Here is a 24,494-nt window from a genome sequence, read left to right as displayed (position 1 = left end):
CAGGTCTGTAGTTGTCCCCAGAATAGTTAGCCAGCTGCCCCCGGCAGGAGGGGGTAGCTCAGTGAAGGGAGAGGGGTAGGTACAGCAGTGGGAAAAGGAGGACATCTCTCCCCCACTTTCCTCACCTTTGGGCTTCCCCTTCCTCGCTCTCCCCTCTAGAACTAAAGTTTTGGGGTGGCTGGCAGCGGGGAACTTACCTTTGCCTCCTTCCACAGCGAAGCAGTAGTGATGTCCGTTCATGAGTCATTTGAGCCGGTTCTTTCCTCTGAGTTTAATGATCCGACTCATCCACTGAACCGCAGCTGCAGTTCCTGTCTCATCCACTTAACTGATTCGGTTCAGTGGATGAGTCGGATCATTAAACTCACAGGAAAGAACAGGCTCAAATGACTCATGAACGGACATCATTACTCAGCGCTTGGAGCGAGGCAAGGTAAGTCCCGCCCACCGCCAGCCACCCCAAAACTTTAGTTCTAGAGGGGAGAGCGAGGAAGGGGGAGCCCAAAGGTGAGGAAAGGGGGGGGGGGAATGTCCCCCCTTTCCCACTGTGCCCACTGCTTCCTCTTCTCTGCGCTCCCCCCCTCCACACAGCCCAAAAAGGAGGACATCTGGCTGTCCGTCCTGGCCTTGCGCCGGACGGAGGACAAGTAGTCTAAGGGCTGGTTCAGACGGGCGTTTTTGTGGCCTTTAACGCAGCGTTTCAGACGCAGCGTTTTTTGGGATCTACTGCCATCCCATGCAAGTGAATGGGAGCGTTTACAGCTGGCTTTTGCAGGCTTTCATGAAAGCCTGGCAGTAGATCCCAGCGTTGCGTCTAGTCTCAAAAGCAACATGCTGCTTTCAGAGGCAGTAAACGCGAGGAAACAATAGCAGAGACCAGAACTGCTAGCCTTGAACGCTTTTCAAAAGCTTTCAAAAGCTAGCTTTTAAACGCTGGCGTTTAAACGCTGGCGTTTGAACGCAATGCCAAGCAAAAGCTCAGCAGGCGCCCGTGTGAACCAGCCCTAAAAACCGGACTGTCTGGCCTAAATCCGGACGGATGGCCACCCTAGGGAGCTGGAGGCATCAGGACAGGTCACAATATACGTCTGCTACCTAGGTTATTTTGGCTCTGGTATCCTTTAACCTGTAGTAAATCCTACGCCGCACTTGTGGCTGTCTAAGCCTGATGCGGTGTAGGATTTACGCCACCTGCCATTTTCGCTCCCGCTGCGATCGTGTGTTACCCGAGAGGGGAGATTAAGCTGTCATATGACAGCTGACATCTCCCCTCAGTGATCAGGAGCCATCGTTTTTGGCTCCTGATCACATGATCGCTATCAACGCCGGTGGATCATAGTGATCATTATTAGAGCTGCAGCAGTAAGGAGGAAAGAAGAGGATCCACTCACCTTCCTGACGTTCCCCCTGCGATCGGCTCTCCGCTCGGCCAGGGCCGGTTCTAGCTACAATGGGGCCCTGGGGCAAGAGTAACTGCGGGGCCCCCCTAATACCCCCCAACCAAATCACCCCCAGGGCCCCTGAGCTGGCTGCGAAGCCTGATCTAATTCTCCCCCTCCCATCACACAATATCATCAGGTATACATCAATTGTACCCTAAAAAGCATTTTTGGGGTTCCCATTAATCACCTTCTCCTTTTGCTATACAGAGTAATCACACAGCATCCCCACTCTTATGGGTCACCATACCTGGAGGAGAGGAGGGGCACCTTTGGGGGGCCCTACAGGCTCTGGGGCCCTGGAGCAATTGCCCCCTTTGCCTCTATGTTAGCACCGGCCCTGCGCTCGGCATCCCTGCTCGCTCTGACGTAAGTTTTAGGTCCTGGCTTGATGACGTCATCAAGCCCTGACCTGGAACTTAATGGCAGCGTGAGCGAGGATGCCGACCAGAGCGGAGAGGGGTAGAGCTGCTCATCACTGGAGCCTAGGAGGTGCATAGAAGCTGCTGCCAATATGGGGGACACTATGCTCGGCTAGCCCTACTAGGGATCCGGCTGCCTGACCCCCCCAAACACGCCCCCCCCCCCTTCAGCAAAGACGCCTGGTCCTTAAGAGGGGGTTAGGCAGCCGGTCCCCAAAGGGTTAAGTCAAGACCAAACAGAAATAGGCTTTTCTTCAGCAAACGGCAGAAATACAAGTAAATCAAAATAACTTACTTCAGCTTTGTAGAGAAATCTCTCAGAGCAAACTTCTAGTCCAGAAAACAGGCCAGTGTTTGGGAAAATAACGGATAAGTCCAGCAAGCTGTCCACGCTGTAATCACAGCTCAGGAGGCAACACACATCCACCTTACAGCACACCTGCTGCAATCCTAATCAGCTCGCCTCCAGCTCAGAACTCCAGATATCTGCTGTGTGGCTGCATTCAAATCCAGGCATGGACTGCGGGGGAACAGGGAGGCCCACGCGTTTACCTGCCTGCCCTGTTCCAGAGCTCCGGGCCCTGAAGAATCTAAACATAGCAACCGCCAACCGTTGGTCTCCCAGTAAAGTTAATTTTGTAACTGAATAGTGATAAAACTAAACATTTAAAAGGTGCTCATACATAAGATGATGGGCAGATCAACCACGAGACAAATCTCTCTAAGATTGAACCTGATCAGAGATCTGTTGCCTGCCCATACATAACAGATTGATTCCTGATCGATTTCAACATGAAATCTATCAGATATCTGCCTAGGGAGTAGGACCCCACCTCCACCACCTGCCTGGCGCCCCCCACCCACGGTGTGCCCCCCCCCAAGTGCACAAGCTCTGCAAATTCTCACTACTCCCACAGTTTTCTGCCATCACCCGAGTCTGGCCTTACCACGAAAGCTGTACTACGTGGCGTGTGTACCACGTGACATCACATACGCGCCTGGTGCCACTTGCTACAGGCACTCGTGGTAACGCTGGACATGGGGGGGGGGGGGTGACGGTGGAAGAGCCCAGTACTTGGGCCAACACACAGGTGAGTATTTACAGACCACGGGCACCAGGGTGGACATTTAACACTTGGGAGGACAGCGGCTGGGGATCCATTGCGTACGTCGGTCATTACAATATTGCTCACCATTACCGCATTGTTTTCCAGCATGACTGCTTTCAGCCTGAAATTGATCTGATGTTCATTTGTTTAAAAAAAATAATTTAATCGGATGGTTCATCAGATGCAAAATCGGTAGATGTATCGCCAACTTTATTTTAGTACTGAATAGTAAGAAAAATACAAATGTAACACGGCCATCCGTCAACTCTATACAGCACTGTGATTATATTAGACAGCAGGGAGAGCTGGCTGCGCTTCCCAAAGCAGGCAGCATCTGAATGACTACCAGCATAGGTGCAATAACATGACAGCAGGGAGAGGTGGCAGCTCCTCCCAAAGCAGGCTGAGTCTGAATGACTACCAGCATAGGTGCAATAACATGACAGCAGGGAGAGCTGGCTGCGCTTCCCAAAGCAGGCAGTGTCTGAATGACTACCAGCATAGGTGCAATAACATGACAGCAGGGAGAGATGGCAGCTCCTCCCAAAGCAGGCTGTGTCTGAATGACTACCAGCATAGGTGCAATAACATGACAGCAGGGAGAGGTGGCAGCTCCTCCCAAAGCAGGCTGCGTCTGAATGACTACCAGCATAGGTGCAATAACATGACAGCAGGGAGAGGTGGCAGCTCCTCCCAAAGCAGGCTGCGTCTGAATGACTACCAGCATAGATACAATAACATGACAGCAGGCAGAGGTGGCAGCGCTTCCCAAAGCAGGCTGCATCTGAATGACTACCAGCATAGGTGCAATAACATGACAGCAGGGAGAGGTGGCAGCTCTTCCCAAAGCAGGCAGCATCTGAATGACTACCAGCATAGGTGTAATAACATGACAGCAGGGAGAGGCGACAGCTCCTCCCAAAGCAGGCTGCGTCTGAATGACTACCAGCATAGGTGCAATAACATGACAGCAGGGAGAGGCGACACCTCCTTCCAAAGCAGGCAGCGTCTGGATGACTACCAGCATAGGTGCAATAACATGACAGCAGGGAGAGGCGGCAGCTCCTCCCAAAGCAGGCAGCATCTGAATGACTACCAGCATAGGTGCAATAACATGACAGCAGGGAGAGGTGGCAGCTCTTCCCAAAGCAGGCTGCGTCTGAATGACTACCAGCATAGGTGCAATAACATGACAGCAGGGAGAGGTGGCAGCTCCTCCCAAAGCAGGCTGCGTCTGAATGACTACCAGCATAGGTGCAATGCATGACAGCAGGGAGAGGCGACAGCTCCTCCCAAAGCAGGCAGCGTCTGAATGACTACCAGCATAGGTGCAATAGCATGACAGCAGGGAGAGGTGGCAGCTCCTCCCAAAGCAGGCTGCATCTGAATGACTACCAGCATAGGTGCAATAACATGACAGCAGGGAGAGGTGGCAGCGCTTCCCAAAGCAGGCTGTGTCTGAATGACTACCAGCATAGGTTCAATAACATGACAGCAGGGAGAGGTGGCAGCTCTTCCCAAAGCAGGTTGCGTCTGAATGACAACCAGCATATGTGCAATAACATGACAGCAGGGAGAGGTAGCAGCTCCTCCCAAAGCAGGCTGCATCTGAATGACTACCAGCATAGGTGCAATAACATGACAGCAGGGAGAGGTGGCAGCGCTTCCCAAAGCAGGCTGCGTCTGACTACCAGCATAGGTGCAATAACATGACAGCAGGGAGAGGTGGCAGCGCTTCCCAAAGCAGGCTGTGTCTGAATGACTACCAGCATAGGTGCAATAACATGACAGCAGGGAGAGGTGGCAGCTCCTCCCAAAGCAGGCTGCGTCTGACTACCAGCATAGGTGCAATAACATGACAGCAGGGAGAGGTGGCAGCTCCTCCCAAAGCAGGCTGCGTCTGAATGACTACCAGCATAGGTGCAATAACATGACAGCAGGGAGAGGTGGCAGCGCTTCCCAAAGCAGTCTGCGTCTGAATGACTACCAGCAGAGGTGCAATAACATGACAGCAGGGAGAGGTGGCAGCTCCTCCCAAAGCAGGCTGCGTCTGAATGACTACCAGCATAGGTGCAATAACATGACAGCAGGGAGAGGTGGCAGCTCTTCCCAAAGCAGGCTGCGTCTGAATGACAACCAGCATAGGTGCAATAACATGACAGCAGGGAGAGGTGGCAGCTCCTCCCAAAGCAGGCTGTGTCTGAATGACTACCAGCATAGGTGCAATAACATGACAGCAAGGAGAGGTGGCAGCTCCTCCCAAAGCAGGCTGTGTCTGAATGACTACCAGCATAGGTGCAATAACATGACAGCAGGGAGAAGTGGCAGCTCCTCCCAAAGCAGGCTGCATCTGAATGACTACCAGCATAGGTGCAATAACATGACAGCAGGGAGAGGTGGCAGCGCTTCCCAAAGCAGGCTGCGTCTGACTACCAGCATAGGTGCAATAACATGACAGCAGGGAGAGGTGGCCGCGCTTCCCAAAGCAGGCTGTGTCTGAATGACTACCAGCATAGGTGCAATAACATGACAGCAGGGAGAAGTGGCAGCTCCTCCCAAAGCAGGCTGCATCTGAATGACTACCAGCATAGGTGCAATAACATGACAGCAGGGAGAGGTGGCAGCGCTTCCCAAAGCAGGCTGCGTCTGACTACCAGCATAGGTGCAATAACATGACAGCAGGGAGAGGTGGCAGCGCTTCCCAAAGCAGTCTGCGTCTGAATGACTACCAGCAGAGGTGCAATAACATGACAGCAGGGGGAGGTGGCAGCTCTTCCCAAAGCAGGCTGCGTCTGAATGATTACCAGCATAAGTGCAATAACATGACAGCAGGGAGAGGTGGCAGCTCTTCCCAAAGCAGGCAGCATCTGAATGACTACCAGCATAGGTTCAACAAGACAGCAGGGAGAGATGGCAGCTCTTCGCAAAGCAGGCTGCGTCTGAATGACTACCAGCATAGGTGCAATAAAATGACAGCAGGGAGAGGTGGCAGCTCTTCCCAAAGCAGGCTGAGTCTGAATGACTACCAGCATAGGTTCAAAAAGACAGAAGGGAGAGATGGTAGCTCTTCCAAAGCAGACTGCGTCTGAATGACTACCAGCATAGGTTCAATAAAATGACAGCAGGGAGAGGTGGCAGCTCTTCCCAAAGCAGACTGCGTCTGAATGACTACCAGCATAGGTGCAATAACATGACAGCAGGGAGAGGTGGCAGCTCCTCCCAAAGCAGGCTGCGTCTGAATGACTACCAGCATAGGTGCAATAACATGACAGCAGGGAGAGGTGGCAGTGCTTCCCAAAGCAGGCTGCGTCTGACTACCAGCATAGGTGCAATAACATGACAGCAGGGAGAGGTGGCAGTGCTTCCCAAAGCAGGCTGCGTCTAAATGATTACCAGCATAGGTGCAATAACATGACAGCAGGGAGAGGTGGCAGCTATTCCCAAAAGCAGGCTGCGTCTGGATGACTACCAGCATAGGTGCAATAACATGACAGCAGGGAGAGGTGGCAGTGCTTCCCAAAGCAGGCTGCGTCTGAATGACTACCAGCATAGGTGCAATAACATGACAGCAGGGAGAGGTGGCAGTGCTTCCCAAAGCAGGCTGCGTCTGAATGACTACCAGCATAGGTGCAATAACATGACAGAAGGGAGAGGTGGCAGCTCTTCCCAAAGCAGGCTGCGTCTGAATGACTACCAGCAGAGGTGTACAGGGCCCAATTATAGGCAGGGTACACATCCTGCATTCAAAGCAGATGCTCCAATTACCATAATGGAGGATGTTAGCTTCCAAAAACAGTTTGCATGTAGATTGTTCTGTACTGAACCCTTCCACCGCGATGAGGCTATCAGGGTCCTGTAAGGGACCCTAACCTCTAACTTATTACCAAATAAGCATAGTGTGAACATGGGAGAAACTGGCCATAAAATTGCTTACACGTTAGGAGAGAGATTATGATTGTCTGATGTATGGTCCCGGTCACATATATCTCACACGCATCTCTTTGTCGTCACTCAGAGGGGATCCGCACAGAGTGATCCACTTCGATGGCGGCCGGCTGGTGGCGGCAGGATCCACAGACAGGAAGGTGAAGCTGTACGATATGGCGGAGATGGCGCAAGCCCCGCCCCTTATCCAGGGGCACTCCGGGAGCATTCGCGTTGTGCGGCTGTGCGAGGACAGAGGCTTTGTGTTCAGCGGAGGGTTCGATCTCAGTATCAGGTGAGAGAAATATCTGCTTCTTACCCACAATGCACCTAGCTGGTGGATGCAAAGTCACTGATGATATCCCGCGTCTCTGGGTATGAGAATATGAGTAATGCCGAAAACCTGCCCTGCAATGATTATACAACATCTGCTATAATGTAACAAAACCATGCAGCCCTGGGTCATATCAAGACATGGCTGAGAAGGCAATAAATTAACAGAGGGGTGACACTGGGTAAGGCTCAACACACACCATACAATCTTGGTTGTTCAATCGTACCACTTTCATGTAGTATAAGAGCTTATCCAGTCAATCATTCAAGGTATTTTAAATCTGTTGGCCCTTATACTACATAGATTTGGTAAATCTGTACAACCAAGATTGTATGGTGTGTGCTGAGCTTAAAGTGAACCTAAAGTGAAGTTAAAAAAATGAGATTAACTCACCTGGGGCTTCCCTCAGCCCCCTGCAGCCAATCGGTGCCCTCGCAGCTCCGCTCCGATGGTCCAGGACCCGCCGGGGAACACTTCCGGTTTGGCCGTCACCGGCCAACAGGCATGGGAACGCGAGTGATTGTTCGCGGTCCCAGACTGTATATCGCCCCCTATGCTGCTATTGCGGCCTCCTGAGGAATGACAGATTATATGATTGTCTGAAGAGAGGGGGCTAAGATTGCAGTTGAAGATGTGGAGCATACAGCTAGTTTACTATCAGTACAAGCACAGAGTAGCAGCTTATACTGTACATACTGGAGGCAGCAGAGATCAGCACACACTGCAGCTAGTTTACTATCAGTACAGGCACAGAGCAACAGCTTATACTGTACATACTGGGGCAAGCAGATACCAGCACACACTGCAGCTAGTTTACTATCAGTACAAGCACAGAGTAGCAGCTTATGCTGTACATACTGGAGGTAGCAGAGATCAGCACACACTGCAGCTAGTTTACTACCAGTACAGGCAAAGAGTAACAGCTTATACTGTACATACTGGAGGCAGCAGATATCAGCACACAATGCAGCTAGTTTACTATCGGTACAGGCACAGAGTAACAGCTTATACTGTACATACTGGAGGCAGCAGAGATCAGCACACACTGCAGCTAGATTACTATCAGTAGAGGCACAGAGAAACATTTTATACTGTACATACTGAAGGCAGCAGAGATCAGCACACACCACATCTAGTTTACTATCAGTACAGGCACAAAGTAACAGCTTATACTGTACATACTGGAGGCAGCAGGGATCAGCACACACTGCAGCTAGTTTACTATCAGTAGAAGCACAGAGTAACAGCTTATATGGAGAGTATAGGTACTGCAGTTATGCATGTTGTCTGTATCTCTGGAGTGTCCAGCGGTGTTGTATCACTACCTGCAGGAGAGGAGCAGCATATCACTGTACATTCTTTTGCAGGCAGTGGGATATACACACAGGGGTCTGCCTTCACATTTTCCATGGTCACATGAAGACCATCACATGCCTGGATGTGCAAGAGGACCTCCTGCTGTCCGGAGCCAAGGACGGCCATGTCAAAGGTGAGCTGCAACACTGAAACACATAATGACTTAGAGGTCCTGTAGTGACATATAGCAGAATGCAGTAAAGAGGCCCTGTAGTGACATATAGCAGAATGCAGTAAAGACGCCCTGTAGTGACATATAGCAGAATGCAGTAAAGAGGCCCTGTAGTGACATATAGCAGAATGCAGTAAAGAGGCCCTGTAGTGACATATAGCGGAATGCAGTAAAGAGGCCCTGTAATGACATATAGCAGAATGCAGTAAAGAGGCCCTGTAGTGACATATAGCAGAATGCAGTAAAGAGGCCCTGTAGTGACATATAGCAGAATGCAGTAAAGAGGCCCTGTAGTGACATATAGCAGAATGCAGTAAAGAGGCGCTGTAGTGACATATAGTAGAATGCAGTGAGAGGCCATGTAGTGACATATAGCAGAATGCAGTAAAGAGGCCCTGTAGTGACATATAGCAGAATGCAATAAAGAGGCCCTGTAATGACATATAGCAGAATGCAGTAAAGAGGCCCTGTAGTGACATATAGCAGAATGCAGTAAAGAGGCCCTGTAGTGACATATAGCAGAATGCAGTAAAGAGGCCCTGTAGTGGCATATAGTAGAATGCAGTAAGAGGCCCTGTAGTGACATATAGCAGAATGCAGTAAAGAGGCCCTGTAGTGACATATAGCAGAATGCAGTAAAGAGGCCCTGTAGTGACATATAGTGGAATGCAGTAAGGAGGCCCTGTAGTGACATATAGCAGAATGTAGTAAAGAGGCCCTGTAGTGACATATAGCCGAATGCAGTAAAGAGGCCCTGTAGTGACATATAGCAGAATGCAGTAAAGAGGCCCTGTAGTGACATATAGTAAAATGCAGTAAAGAGGTCCTGTAGTGACATATAGTGGAATGCAGTAAGGAGGTCCTGTAGTGACATATAGTAGAACGTAGTAAGGGGCCCTGTAGTGACATATAGTAGAATGCAGTACAGAGGCCCTGTAGTGACATATAGTAGAATGCAGTGAAGAGGCCCTGTAGTGACCTATAGCAGAATGCAGTAAAGAGGCCCTGTAGTGACATATAGCAGAAGGCAGTAAAGAGGCCCTGTAGTGACATATAGCAGAATGCAGTAAAGATGCCCTGCAGTGGCATATAGCGGAATACAGTAATGAGGCCCTGTAATGACATATAGCAGAATGCAGTAAGGAGGCCCTGTAGTGACATATAGCAGAATGCAGTAAAGAGGCCCTGTAGTGACATATAGCGGAATGCAGTAATGAGGTCCTGTAGTGACATATAGCAGGATACAGTAAAGAGGCCATGTAGTGACATATAGCGGAATGCAGTAAAGAGGCCCTGTAGTGACATATAGCGGAATGCAGTAATGAGGCCCTGTAATGACATATAGCAGAATGCAGTAAGGAGGCCCTGTAGTGACATATAGCAGAATGCAGTAAAGAGGCATTGTAGTGACATATAGCGGAATGCAGTAAAGAGGCCCTGTAGTGACATATAGCGGAATGCAGTAAAGAGGCCCTGTAATGACATAAAGCAGAATGCAGTAAGGAGGCCCTGTAGTGACATATAGCGGAATGCAGTAAAGAGGCCCTGTAGTGACATATAGCGGAATGCAGTAAAGAGGCCCTGTAGTGACATAGAGCGGAATGCAGTAAAGAGGCCCTGTAGTGACATATAGCAGAATGCAGTAAAGAGGCCCTGTAGTGACATATAGCGGAATGCAGTAAAGAGGCCCTGTAGTGACATATAGCGGAACGCAGTAAAGAGGCCCTGTTGTGACATAGAACGGAATGCAGTAAAGAGGTCCTGTAGTGACATATAGCAGAATGTAGTAAAGAGGCCCTGTAGTGACATAGAGCAGAATGCAGTAAAGAGGCCCTGTAGTGACATAGAGCAGAATGCAGTAAAGAGGCCCTGTAGTGACATATAGTAGAATGCAGTAAAGAGGCCCTGTAGTGATATATAGCAGAATGCAGTAAAGAGGCCCTGTAGTGACATATAGCAGAATGCAGTAAAGAGGCCCTGTAGTGACATATAGCAGAATGCAGTAAAGAGGCCCTGTAGTGACATATAGCAGAATGCAGTAAAGAGGCCCTGTAGTGACATATAGCAGAAGGCAGTAAAGAGGCCCTGTAGTGACATATAGCAGAAGGCAGTAAAGAGGCCCTGTAGTGACATATAGCAGAAGGCAGTAAAGAGGCCCTGTAGTGACATATAGCAGAATGCAGTAAAGAGGCCCTGTAGTGACATATAGCAGAATGCAGTAAAGAGGTCCTGTAGTGACATATAGCAGAATGCAGTAAAGAGGCCCTGTAGTGACATATAGCAGAATGCAGTGAAGAGGCCCTGTAGTGACATATAGCAGAATGCAGTAAAGAGGCCCTATAGTGACATATAGCAGAAGGCAGTAAAGAGGCCCTGTAGTGACATATAGCGGAATGCAGTAAAGAGGCCCCGTAGTGACATATAGCGGAATGCAGTAATGAGGCCCAGTAGTGACATATAGCGGAATGCAGTAATGAGGCCCTGTAGTGACATATAGCAGAATGCAGTAAGGAGGCCCTGTAGTGACATATAGCAGAATGCAGTAAAGAGGCCCTGTAGTGACATATAGCAGAACGCAGCAAAGAGGCCCTGTTGTGACATAGAACGGAATGCAGTAAAGAGGTCCTGTAGTGACATATAGCAGAATGCAGTAAAGAGGCCCTGTAGTTACATAGAGCAGAATGCAGTAAAGAAGCCCTGTAGTGACATATAGTAGAATGCAGTAAAGAGGCCCTGTAGTGATATATAGCAGAATGCAGTAAAGAGGCCCTGTAGTGACATATAGCAGAATGTAGTAAAGAGGCCCTGTAGTGACATAGAGCAGAATGCAGTAAAGAGGCCCTGTAGTGACATATAGCAGAATGCAGTAAAGAGGCCCTGTAGTGACATACAGTAGAATGCAGTAAAGAGGCCCTGTAGTGACATATAGCAGAATGCAGTAAAGAGGCCCTGTAGTGACATAGCAGAATGCAGTAAAGAGGCCCTGTAGTGACATATAGTAGAATGCAGTAAAGAGGCCCTGTAGTGACATATATCAGAATGCAGTAAAGAGGCCCTGTAGTGACATAGCAGAATGCAGTAAAGAGGCCATGTAGTGACATATAGCAGAATGCAGTAAAGAGGCCTCTAGTGACATATAGCAGAATGCAGTAAAGGGGCCCTGCAGTGACCTATAGCAGAATGCAGTAAAGGGGCCCTGTAGTGACCTATAGCAGAATGCAGTAAAGAGGCCCTGTACTGACATATAGCAGAATGCAGTAAAGAGGCCCTGTAGTGACATATAGCAGAATGCAGTAAAGAGGTCCTGTAGTGACATATAGCAGAATGCAGTAAAGAGGCCCTGTAGTGACATATAGCAGAATGCAGTGAAGAGGCCCTGTAGTGACATATAGCAGAATGCAGTAAAGAGGCCCTATAGTGACATATAGCAGAAGGCAGTAAAGAGGCCCTGTAGTGACATATAGCGGAATGCAGTAAAGAGGCCCCGTAGTGACATATAGCGGAATGCAGTAATGAGGCCCAGTAGTGACATATAGCGGAATGCAGTAATGAGGCCCTGTAGTGACATATAGCAGAATGCAGTAAGGAGGCCCTGTAGTGACATATAGCAGAATGCAGTAAAGAGGCCCTGTAGTGACATATAGCAGAACGCAGCAAAGAGGCCCTGTTGTGACATAGAACGGAATGCAGTAAAGAGGTCCTGTAGTGACATATAGCAGAATGCAGTAAAGAGGCCCTGTAGTTACATAGAGCAGAATGCAGTAAAGAAGCCCTGTAGTGACATATAGTAGAATGCAGTAAAGAGGCCCTGTAGTGATATATAGCAGAATGCAGTAAAGAGGCCCTGTAGTGACATATAGCAGAATGTAGTAAAGAGGCCCTGTAGTGACATAGAGCAGAATGCAGTAAAGAGGCCCTGTAGTGACATATAGCAGAATGCAGTAAAGAGGCCCTGTAGTGACATATAGTAGAATGCAGTAAAGAGGCCCTGTAGTGACATATAGCAGAATGCAGTAAAGAGGCCCTGTAGTGACATAGCAGAATGCAGTAAAGAGGCCCTGTAGTGACATATAGTAGAATGCAGTAAAGAGGCCCTGTAGTGACATATAGCAGAATGCAGTAAAGAGGCCCTGTATTGACATATAGCAGAATGCAGTAAAGAGGCCATGTAGTGACATATAGCAGAATGCAGTAAAGAGGCCTCTAGTGACATATAGCAGAATGCAGTAAAGGGGCCCTGCAGTGACCTATAGCAGAATGCAGTAAAGGGGCCCTGTAGTGACCTATAGCAGAATGCAGTAAAGAGGCCCTGTACTGACATATAGCAGAATGCAGTAAAGAGGCCCTGTAGTGACATATAGCAGAATGCAGTAAAGAGGCCCTGCACTGACATATAGCAGAATGCAGTAAAGAGGCCCTGTAGTGACATATAGCAGAATGCAGTAAAGAGGCCTCTAGTGACATATAGCAGAATGCAGTGAAGGGGCCCTGTAGTGACCTATAGCAGAATGCAGTAAAGGGGCCCTGTAGTGACCTATAGCAGAATGCAGTAAAGAGGCCCTGTAGTGACATCTAGTAGGATGCAGTAAAGAGGCCCTGTAGTGACATATAGCAGAAGGCAGTAAAGAGGCCCTGTAGTGACATCTAGTAGGATGCAGTAAAGAGGCCCTGTAGTGACATATAGCAGAATGCAGTAAAGAGGCCCTGTATTGACATATAGCAGAATGCAGTAAAGAGGTCCTGTAGTGACATATAGCAGGATGCAGTAAAGAGGCCCTGTAGTGACATATAGCAGAAGGCAGTAAAGAGGCCCTGTAGTGACATCTAGTAGGATGCAGTAAAGAGGCCCTGTAGTGACATATAGCAGAATGCAGTAAAGAGGCCCTGTATTGACATATAGCAGAATGCAGTAAAGAGGTCCTGTAGTGACATATAGCAGGATGCAGTAAAGAGGCCCTGTAGTGACATATAGCAGAATGCAGTAAAGAGGCCCTATAGTGACATATAGTAGAATGCAGTAAAGAGGCCCTGTAGTGACATATAGTAGAATGCAGTAAAGAGGCCATGTAGTGACATATAGCAGAATGCAGTAAAGAGGCCCTGTAGTGACCTATAGTAGGATGCAGTAAAGAGGCCCAGTAGTAACCTATAGCAGAATGCAGTAAAGAGGCCCTGTAGTGACATATAGTAGGATGCAGTAAAGAGGCCCTGTAGTAACATATAGTAGGATGCAGTAAAGAGGCCCTGTAGTGACATATAGTAGGATGCAGTAAAGAGGCCCTGTAGTGACATATAGCAGAATGCAGTAAAGAGGCCCTGTAGTGACATATAGTAGAATGCAGTAAAGAGGCCCTGTAGTGACATATAGTAGAATGCAGTAAAGAGGCCCTGTAGTGACATATAGCAGAATGCAGTAAAGAGGCCCTGTAGTGACCTATAGTAGGATGCAGTAAAGAGGCCCTGTAGTGACCTATAGCAGAATGCAGTAAAGAGGCCCTGTAGTGACATATAGTAGGATGCAGTAAAGAGGCCCTGTAGTAACATATAGTAGGATGCAGTAAAGAGGCCCTGTAATAACATATAGTAGGATGCAGTAAAGAGGCCCTGTAGTGACATATAGCAGAATGCAGTAAAGGGGCCCTGTAGTGACATATAGCAGAATGCAGTAAAAAGGCCCTGTAGTGACATATAGCAGAATGCAGTTAATTATCCTGGTTTCAGCATCAGAAACACTTCCTGTATCTATATATTTCTGTATCTTGGTATGTAGCTCCGCCTTCCCAGTGATGTCACAGCCTAGGCTGTTTAGCTATGCAGAATTCTCCTCCCAGAGCATTCTGGAGATCAGGAATTTTTTTCATCTGGCTTTAGAACTCCCAGTAAACAAACATCCCGCAAAGAGTCACACCTGGAACAAGCATGTAGCCAGTGGCGTCACACCTGGAACAAGCATGCAACCAGCGGAGTCACACCTGGAACAAGCATGCAGCCAGCGGCGTCACACCTGGAACAAGCATGTAGCCAGCGGAGTCACACCTGGAACAAGCATGCAGCCAGCGGAGTCACACCTGGAACAAGCATGCAGCCAGCGGAGTCACACCTGGAACAAGCATGCAGCCAGCGCAGTCACACCTGGAACAAGCATGCAGCCAGCGCAGTCACACCTGGAACAAACATGCAGCCAGCGCAGTCACACCTGGAACAAACATGCAGCCAGCGACGTCACACCTGGAACAAGCATGCAGCCAGCGCAGTCACACCTGGAACAAGCATGCAGCCAGCGACGTCACACCTGGAACAAGCATGCAGCCAGCGGAGTCACACCTGGAACAAGCATGCAGCCAGTGGAGTCACACCTGGAACAAGCATGCAACCAGCAGAGGCACACCTGGAACAAGCATGCAGCCAGCGGAGTCACACCTGGAACAAGCATGTAGCCAGCGGAGTCACACCTGGAACAAGCATGCAGCCAGCGGAGTCACACCTGGAACAAGCATGCAGCCAGTGGAGTCACACCTGGAACAAGCATGCAGCCAGCGGCGTCACACCTGGAACAAGCATGCAGCCAGCGGCGTCACACCTGGAACAAGCATGCAGCCAGCGGCGTCACACCTGGAACAAGCATGCAGCCAGCGGAGTCACACCTGGAACAAGCATGCAGCCAGTGGAGTCACACCTGGAACAAGCATGCAGCCAGCAGAGTCACACCTGGAACAAGCATGCGGCAAGCGGTGTAACACCTAGAACAAGCATGCGGCAAGCGGTGTAACACCTGGAACAAGCATGCAGCCAGCGGAGTCTCACCTGGAACAAGTATGCGGCCAGCAGAATCACACCTGGAACAAGCATGCGGCCAGCGGAATCACACCTGGAACCAGCATGCGGCAAGCGGCGTCACACCTGGAACAAGCATGCAGCCAGCGGCGTCACACCTAGAACAAGCATGCAGCCAGTGGGAACACACCTGGAACAAGCATGCAGCCAGCGCACTCACACCTGGAACAAGCATGCAGCCAGCAGAGTCACACCTGCAACAAGCATGCAGCCAGTGCAGTCACACCTGGAACAAGCATGCAGCCAGTGCAGTCACACCTGGAACAAGCATGCAGCCAGCAGAGCCCCACCTGGAACAAGCATGCAGCCAGCGGAGTCACACCTGGAACAAGCATGCAGCCAGTGGAGTCACACCTGGAACAAGCATGCAGCCAGCGGGGTCACACCTGGAACAAGCATGCAGCCAGCAGAGTCACACCTGCAGCAAGCATGCAGCCAGTGCAGTCACACCTGGAACAAGCATGCAGCCATCTGAGCCTTACCTGTAACAAGCATGCAGCCAGCGGAGTCACACCTGGAACAAGCATGCAGCCAGCAGAGTCACACCTGGAACAAGCATGCAGCCAGCAGAGTCACACCTGGAACAAGCATGCAGCCAGCAGAGTCACACCTGCAACATGCATGCAGCCAGTGCAGTCACACCTGGAACAAGCATGCAGCCAGCAGAGCCCCACCTGGAACAAGCATGCAGCCAGCGGAGTCTCACCTGGAACAAGCATGCAGCCAGCGGAGTCACACCTGGAACAAGCATGCAGCCAGCGGGGTCACACCTGGAACAAGCATGCAGCCAGCAGAGTCACACCTGCAACAAGCATGCAGCCAGCAGAGTCACACCTGGAACAAGCATGCACCCAGTGGGAACACACCTGGAACAAGCATGCAGCCAGCGCACTCACACCTGGAACAAGCATGCAGCCAGCAGAGTCACACCTGCAACAAGCATGCAGCCAGTGCAGTCACACCTGCAACAAGCATGCAGCCAGTGCAGTCACACCTGGAACAAGCATGCAGCCAGCAGAGCCCCACCTGGAACAAGCATGCAGCCAGCAGAGCCCCACCTGGAATAAGCATGCAGCCAGCGGAGTCACACCTGGAACAAGCATGCAGCCAGCAGAGTCACACCTGGAACAAGCATGCAGCCAGCGGGGTCACACCTGGAACAAGCATGCAGCCAGCAGAGTCACACCTGCAGCAAGCATGCAGCCAGTGCAGTCACACCTGGAACAAGCATGCAGCCAGCTGAGCCTTACCTGTAACAAGCATGCAGCCAGCGGAGTCACACCTGGAACAAGCATGCAGCCAGCAGAGTCACACCTGGAACAAGCATGCAGCCAGCAGAGTCACACCTGGAACAAGCATGCAGCCAGTGGAATCAGACCTGGAACAAGCATGCAGCCAGCGGAGTCACACCTGGAACAAGCATGCAGCCAGCAGAGTCACACCTGGAACAAGCATGCAGCCAGTGGAATCAGACCTGGAACAAGCATGCAGCCAGCAGTCACACCTGGAACAAGCATGCAGCCAGTGGAATCAGACCTGGAACAAGCACGCCGCCAGCAGAGTCACACATCTAATCTGCATGCTAACCAACCAACCCCGTCACTGCCACATAACGCCAGTTCTGCACTCCCTTCACTGGCTACCTATAGAATAGAGGGTTCTATTCAAGATCGGCCTACTGACATTTAAATCCCTGAATAATCTAGGCCCTGGATACATGAAAGATATGTTGCAGCTGCATAGCAATCCCCGCATTCTCAGATCCACAGGTTCTAATAATCTAGTCATACCCAGAGTCCACTTGGAAACTTTTGGTCCCAGAGCCTTCTGTCATGCTGCCCCTATGTTTTGGAACTCCCTACCTCAACAGATCAGGACAGCTCCATCCCTGGCCGTGTTTAAATCCAGACTGAAAACCCACCTGTTAAGTTTGGCATTTGCAGAATTATAACTTTTGTTGTGTGAATACTTCATCCTACTAATTACTGAATCTGAGAGAGCCTAAGCGCTTTGAGTCCTATGGGAGAAAAGCGCTATAGAAATGTTATTGTATTTATTGTATTGTATATTCCGGGGCAATGAATTATACCATTGGAGGCGGGGCATCAGTACAGAAGCCAGGCAACCGGCATTGTTTATTACAAGCTGAGCATCACCACAGAAGATGTATGTTGTGGTAATTATCGGTGATTTTGTTTTCATTATTTCAATCTTCCATGATCAGGGACTTACAGGATAAGTGTCTCTCTGGGGATACTAATGATGGAAACGTATTTTGCTTTATGGCCGTGTGTTTATAGAAGAAGAAAATATGTGAAGACAATGAAACGGAAAGCTAGCCTCTCACCCACAATGCTCTTCTTCCCTAGGCTGTTGCCTGTGTTGCCTTCCCATAAGCCCGGCATGGCAAAGTGCACGACACCAGAACTTCTCCTGTTCTGCACATTATTTATATCAGTAAATCTGCCTCTTTTCTATTCCTCAGTGTGGAATGTGGAGACCGGGAAATGCCTGCGGACCTTTAAGCACAAGGAGGCGGTGCTGGCGGTGAAAATGCGGGAGAATATGGCGGTGAGCGGCTGCGAGAAGGGAGTGGTGAAAGTCTGGCACATCGAGTCTGCAGAACTAATGAAGGTAAAGCGGGGGAGGGGTCGCTGCTGGTACTGTCACTACCGGCATTACAGGGGGGCAGGGGTAGGGGACCTATGGCTCGGGAGCCAGATGTGGCTCTTCTGATGGCTGCATCTGGCTCACAGACAAATCAGTAGTAAGGGTTGATTCACTAATATACACTGCTCAAGCAGCACAGCTCAGTGTGGCAGTGCAAGTAACATTTTCAAAGTAGGCACTCTACTGCTGTAGCATGCACTACTAACTTACTTGTGCTCCCCCAAAACCAACAACTGCTCCAATTGTCTCACCCTACACCCCGTCAGGTCCAGTGACTTTGTAGGACGAGATCCCTGCACTTTGATTGGCCCAATAGGCTGCCTGTCACTTGACAAGCAACCTATTGGGCCAAAGTGCAGCGATCTTATCTAATAAAGTGAATCAACCCCCGACTTAGCTAGCTAATTGTACAAGCGGTTAGTCGGCATTTCTCCTGTCTGGCGGGGAAATTGCTGATGTTGCTGAAACCCAAGAGAGGCTGAAGACGTGTCTGACACTTCCGCTGCCCGGAGGAATAACTGTATACACGTCACCATGGCAACAGGGACATGAGCCCTCTGCTGCGCATGCGCACTGTGCCAGTTTAAAACATATTGTATGGCTCTCACAGAATTACATTTTAAAATATGTGACGTTAATGGCTCTCTCAGCCAAAAAGGTTCCTGACTCCTGCTTAAAGGGAACCTGAACCGAGAAAAATGATGTAAAACAAACACATGATGTACCTTCCCATGAATATTACATACTTACCTCGCCGTCAGTTCCTCTCAGAAGCTCACCATTTTCTTCTAACAACAATTCCTTCCAGTTCTGACTAGATCTAGTCAAACTTGTCTCTCAGGAAGCTGAAGCCATTAGGGCCCTTTTGCACTATATCAGTTGCTGTCAGTTATACATCAGTTGCTGTCAGTTACAACTGAAAGAGCAACTGGTGTGCAAGGTAATGTCCATGTTTCCCTATGGCTCAAGTGGGAAATATTACAGTTCAGCAGTGTACTAACCAGGAAGCTGTTATGGGGTAATGGCCATTTTTAAAATGGAGGACGGAGAATTCCATTGATCACAGTGGACAAACAGGATGCGGGAGAGGAGAAAGAGAGTGAGGAGCAGACTACGCAGACAGGAGGTAAGTATGATGTGTGTATGTTTATTTAGATTCTCATTTTTCAGTTCAGCTTTGCATTTAAGTAGAACTGCAGTTGATTTGCTTCATTTCATATGAGAGCGCAGCTAATGATTTAACTAGAACTTTAAAAATGCATTTTTAACTTTAAAATTGAAATGTGCTGCTTAGGCCTTGCTACCTTTGAGTTCTCATCACCCATAGAAATGTATTATATTTAAAGAACAACTGTAGTGAAAGGGGTATGACAGCTGCCATGTTTATTTCCTTTTAACCAATTCAGCTTACAGGGTTGAGATTTTTTTTTACATCTGAGCAACTTTCACCTCCCATTCATTTGCCAATAACTTTAGCACTACTCATCACAATGAATTGGTCTATATCTTGTTTTTTTCCACCACCAATTAGGCTTTCTGTGGGTGATACATTTTGCTGAGAATTAATTTATTCTAAATCCATTTTAACAGGAATATTAAGAAAGAAATGGAAAAAAATCATTACTGCTCAGCTTTTGGCCATTAGTTTGAAATTAATACATGCTACCATAATTAAAACCTATGTACTTTATTTACCAATGTGTCCCGCTTATTACACCATTTCAATTATGTCCCTATCACAATGTATGGCGCCGATATTTTATTTGGAAATAAAGGTGCATTTTTTCAATTTGCATCCATCACTATTTACAAGCCCATAATTTAATAAATCATATTGATATACTCCTTTGACATGAATATTTAAAAAAGTTCAGCCCTTAGGTAACTATTTGTTTGTTTTGTTTTTCTTATTATTGTAATTTATTTTATTTTTTATTAAAACTTGTATGTGGGTATTTTTTGGTGTGGGAGGTAAACAGGGGATTTTAAATGTTTAAAAATGTACCGTATTTTTCGGACTATAAGACGCTCCGGACCATAAGACGCACCCAGGTTTAGAGGGCAAAAACCAGGGGAAAAAAAATATAGCAAACCTGGTGTGTCTATGGTCCAGGGGCATCTTGTGGATGTTCTCACAGCAATTATTATAGCCCTCCTGTACTTTGTGCGTCTCCCTGTGTCCTCCTATGCCCCTTGTGTCTTCCTGTGTCCCTATCTGTCCCCCTGTATCCTACTCTGTTTGTGCCCCTGTATCCTATGTTTGTCCCCCTATGCTATGCTTGTTCCTCTGTTTGTCCCTGTGTGCTATGCTTGTCCTGTTGTGCCCATAGCTTGTCTAACTGTGTCCTCTGTTTGTCCCCCTGTGTGCTATGTTTGCCCTGTTGTGACCTCAGCTTGTCAACCTGTTTCCTCTGCTTGTCCCTCTGTGTCCTCAGCTTGTCCCCCTATGTGCTAGGCTTGTCCTTTTTGTGTAATCTGTGTGTCCCTAGCTTGTCCTGTTGTGTCCTCAGCTATCCCCCCCCCCCCCCCGGGGGCATTGCCCGAGTGTTATGTAGTTATTGGCAGCCATGTGTCACCGCCCCCCGCAGTGTAATTAGCTACATCAGTATAATCTGATTGGCCCCCGCTGTGTAGTTAGCCGCTGCCATGAATACCTGATTGTCCCCGGGCAGGCAGTGTAATTCGCCGCATCAGCATAATCCAATGCGCCCCGCTGTGTAATTAGCAGCCATATCTCACCCGATCTCGGGAAGTCCACGCTGCTTAGAGACCCCCGCTGTGTAGTTAGCCGCTGCCATGGATAACCTGATTGTCCCCGGGCAGGCAGTGTAATTCGCCGCATCAGTGTAATCCAATGCGCCCCGCTGTGTAATTAGCAGCCATATCTCACCCCATCTCGGGAAGTCCGCGCTGCTTAGAGACCTCTCATATACGTCATTCTTTCCTCTAGTGCCGGCCGCCTGTAATGACGCAACATGAAAAGCCGGAACTAGGGGAAAGAATGACGTATATGAGAGGTCTCTAAGCAGCACGGACTTCCCGAGATGGGGTGAGATATGGCTGCTAATTACACAGCGGGGCGCATTGGATTACACTGATGCGGCGAATTACACTGCCTGCCCGGGGACAATCAGGTTATCCATGGCAGCGGCTAACTACACAGCGGGGGTCTCTAAGCAGCGTGGACTTCCCGAGATCGGGTGAGATATGGCTGCTAATTACACAGCGGGGCGCATTGGATTATGCTGATGCGGCGAATTACACTGCAGGCCCGGGGACAATCAGGTATTCATGGCAGCGGCTAACTACACAGCGGGGGCCAATCAGATTATACTGATGTAGCTAATTACAATGCGGGGGGCGGTGACACATGGCTGCCGATAACTACATAACACCCGGGCAGTGGGATTAAACAAACCGGGACTCCCTGTATTCGGACTATAAGACGCAGTGACTTTTTCCCCCCACTTTTGGGGGAGAAAAAGTGCGTCTTATAGTCCGAAAAATACGGTATTTATTCAATACAAAGTGTTTTTTGGTGTAGTTTGCTATTTGGCCACAAGATGGCCACAGTCAAAAAGTCCTGGGAGCGATCGATCTCGCTCCCAGGAAGAAGTATGCAGACGGGAAACGTTTTGATCTCAGAAAATCCACAGCGTCTGAAGAGATGCTGTCGGCTTTTCTCCGGGGGGGGTCCGATCAGTGAAAGGGATTTATAATCCCTTTTATTGATCGCTGGGCTAATGTCCAGCAGTGGGGGCGCGCACGGGGGGGGGGGGGGGGGCACGGGAGCGCACACGACCCGCGGGAGTGCGCGCACCCTAACTGGACGAAAATGTTCGTCCAGTTAGGGTGAAGTGGTTAAGCGATACCAGTTGCCTGGCAGCCCTACTGATCCTCTGCCTGTAATACTATTAGCCATAGCCCCTGAACAAGCATGCAGCAGATCAGGTGTTTCTGACATTATTGTCCGATCTGACAAGATTAGCCACATGCTTGTTTCTGGTGTGATTCAGACACTACTGCAGCCAAATACACCAGCAGGGCTGCCGGGCAACTGGTATTGTTTAACAGGAAAGAAACTATGGCAGCCTCCATATCCCTCTCACTTCAGTTGTTCTTTTAAAGGAACCCGAGGTGAGAAGGATATATTGCCATATTTATTTTATTGTAAACAATGCCAGTTGCCTGGCAGTCCTGTTGATCTTCTGGCATAAATACAGTGGGATGCAAAAGTTTGGGCAACCTTGTTAATCGTCATGATTTTCCTGTATAAATTGGTTGTTATGATAAAAAATGTCAGCTTCCATTGGATAAGCGGTCGACGTGTTCTCAGTACGCGCTTCGCCGCTGTAAACAGTAGCCACATGGGTTCATTGCGTGTCAGCTGATCTGCGGACACGCTGCTGAGTTATTGGTTAATTTGGATTCCTTTACTTTCTGATTGGTTAGTCCTTGTATATAGCTAAGGTGAGCGCCCTCAGACATCGCCCGTGATAGCATTAGCTGTGGCTTGTTGCTGGGTATGCGCTCACACTATGATTGATCTCTGTTGCCGACTTTGCCTTGTATCCTGACCAAGCTTTACTCTAGATTGTTTCCTGTTGCCGACCACTGCTTGTTCCTGACTTTGTCTTCGATTGGATTACCTGTTGCCGACTTTGCTTTGTACCTGGACTCGTCTGATTGCCGCCTGGATAGACCCCTGCTTGATTAAGGACTCCCTTGAACTCTGCCTGGACCGACATTGACTTGAACTGACCACGCTACCTGTAAAGTGTTTAGGTGTAGGTGGACGTTCTGAGCGGATTGTTCAGAAAGAGCCTTATCAGTCCGCCGACAGCGCGTACATACGCGCACACTGTCGGCTAAAGACCGCCCAGCGGGAGGGTCCAACGGACCCGTTGTTGCATCTGGTAATGCGTGTGTACGCACCTTTTGAACTGCCTCACCAGCCTGCAGTCACCTGACTATCATCTGGACTGCCTCAGCCTTCAGGTGACTATACTACTTGTGAATACTGTGCCTTGTATAATCACTACTGGTTTGTGAATACTATCTGTCAGTCTGTATGCTACATCTACCTGCAGGGTTACTGTAGTTCTGTCTTAGGTAGGAATTTGTGCAGGTGTTACGGGCTGGGCTATAGGTCAGTCATATGGGCATACAGCCTGACCTATAGTCATTGACCAGACTAGCCTGACACCCCTGACCTACATACACAGGTGAATCAAATTATGAGAAAAAGTATTTAACGGAGTCCATTGTAAGTTTCCCTACTCTTAATTTTCTCTGAAGAGTAGCAACATTGGGGTCTCAAAACAACTCTCAAATGTCCTGAAGACAAAGATTGTTCACCATCATGGTTGGGGAAGGATACACAAAGCCGTCTCAGATTTCAGCTGTCTGTTTCCACAGTTAGGAACATATTGAGGAAATGGAAGACCACAGGCTCAGTTCAAGTTAAGGCTCGAAGTGGCAGACCAAGAAAAATCTCGGATAAACAGAAGCGATGAATGGTGAGAACAGTCAACCCACAGGCCAGCACCAGAGACCTACAACATCATCTTGCTGCAGATGGAGTCACTGTGCATCGTTCAACCATCGGCGCACTTTACACAAGGAGAGGCTGTATGCGAGAGTGATGCAGAGGAAGCCTTTTCTCTGCCCACAGCACAAACAGAGCCGCTTTAGGTATGCTAAAGCACCTTTAGAACAAGGTGCTGTGGACTGATGAAACTAAAATTGAGTTATTTGGGCATAACAAGAGGCGTTATGCATGGAGGAAAACACAGCATTCCAAAAAAACACCTGCTACCTAAAGTAAAATATGGTGGTGGTTCCATCATGCTGTGGTGCTGTGTGGCCAGTGCAGGGACTGGGAATCTTGTCAAAGTTGAGGGATGCATGGATTCCACTCACTATCAGCAGATTCTGGATTCCAATGTCTAGGAATCAGTGACAAAGCTGAAGCTGCGCTGGGGCTGGATCTTTCCACAAGACAACGACCCTAAACAGTGCTCAAAATCCACTAAGGCATTCATGCAGAGGAACAAGTACAATGTTCTGGAATGGCCATCTCAGTCCCCAGACCTGAATATAATTGAAAATCTGTGGTGTGAGTTAAAGAGAGCTGTCCATGCTCGGAAGCCTTCAAACCTGAATGAATTAGAGATGCTTTGCAAAGAGAAATGGTCCAAAATACCTTCAACCAGAATCCAGACTCTCATTGGA

General features: G+C 48.9%; 1 protein-coding gene across 1 annotated transcript in view; it reads left to right on the top strand.

Moving 5' to 3' along the window:
- Positions 1–24,494, top strand: part of LOC137541159 (F-box and WD repeat domain containing protein 10B-like) — a 59,681-nt gene that overhangs the window by 22,733 nt on the left and 12,454 nt on the right. Inside the window, exons 6-8 of the mRNA XM_068262318.1 lie at positions 6,986–7,189; positions 8,596–8,717; positions 18,076–18,224. Coding sequence (XP_068118419.1) covers positions 6,986–7,189; positions 8,596–8,717; positions 18,076–18,224 — 475 coding nt within the window. The remainder of the gene's footprint in view (positions 1–6,985; positions 7,190–8,595; positions 8,718–18,075; positions 18,225–24,494) is intronic.

The sequence above is a fragment of the Hyperolius riggenbachi genome, chromosome 12 (genome assembly GCF_040937935.1).
Source record: "Hyperolius riggenbachi isolate aHypRig1 chromosome 12, aHypRig1.pri, whole genome shotgun sequence".
NCBI classification, from domain to species: Eukaryota; Metazoa; Chordata; class Amphibia; order Anura; family Hyperoliidae; genus Hyperolius; species Hyperolius riggenbachi.
The sequence above is the reverse complement of the archived record's forward strand: the minus strand, read 5'-3'. Positions and strand labels throughout refer to the sequence as shown.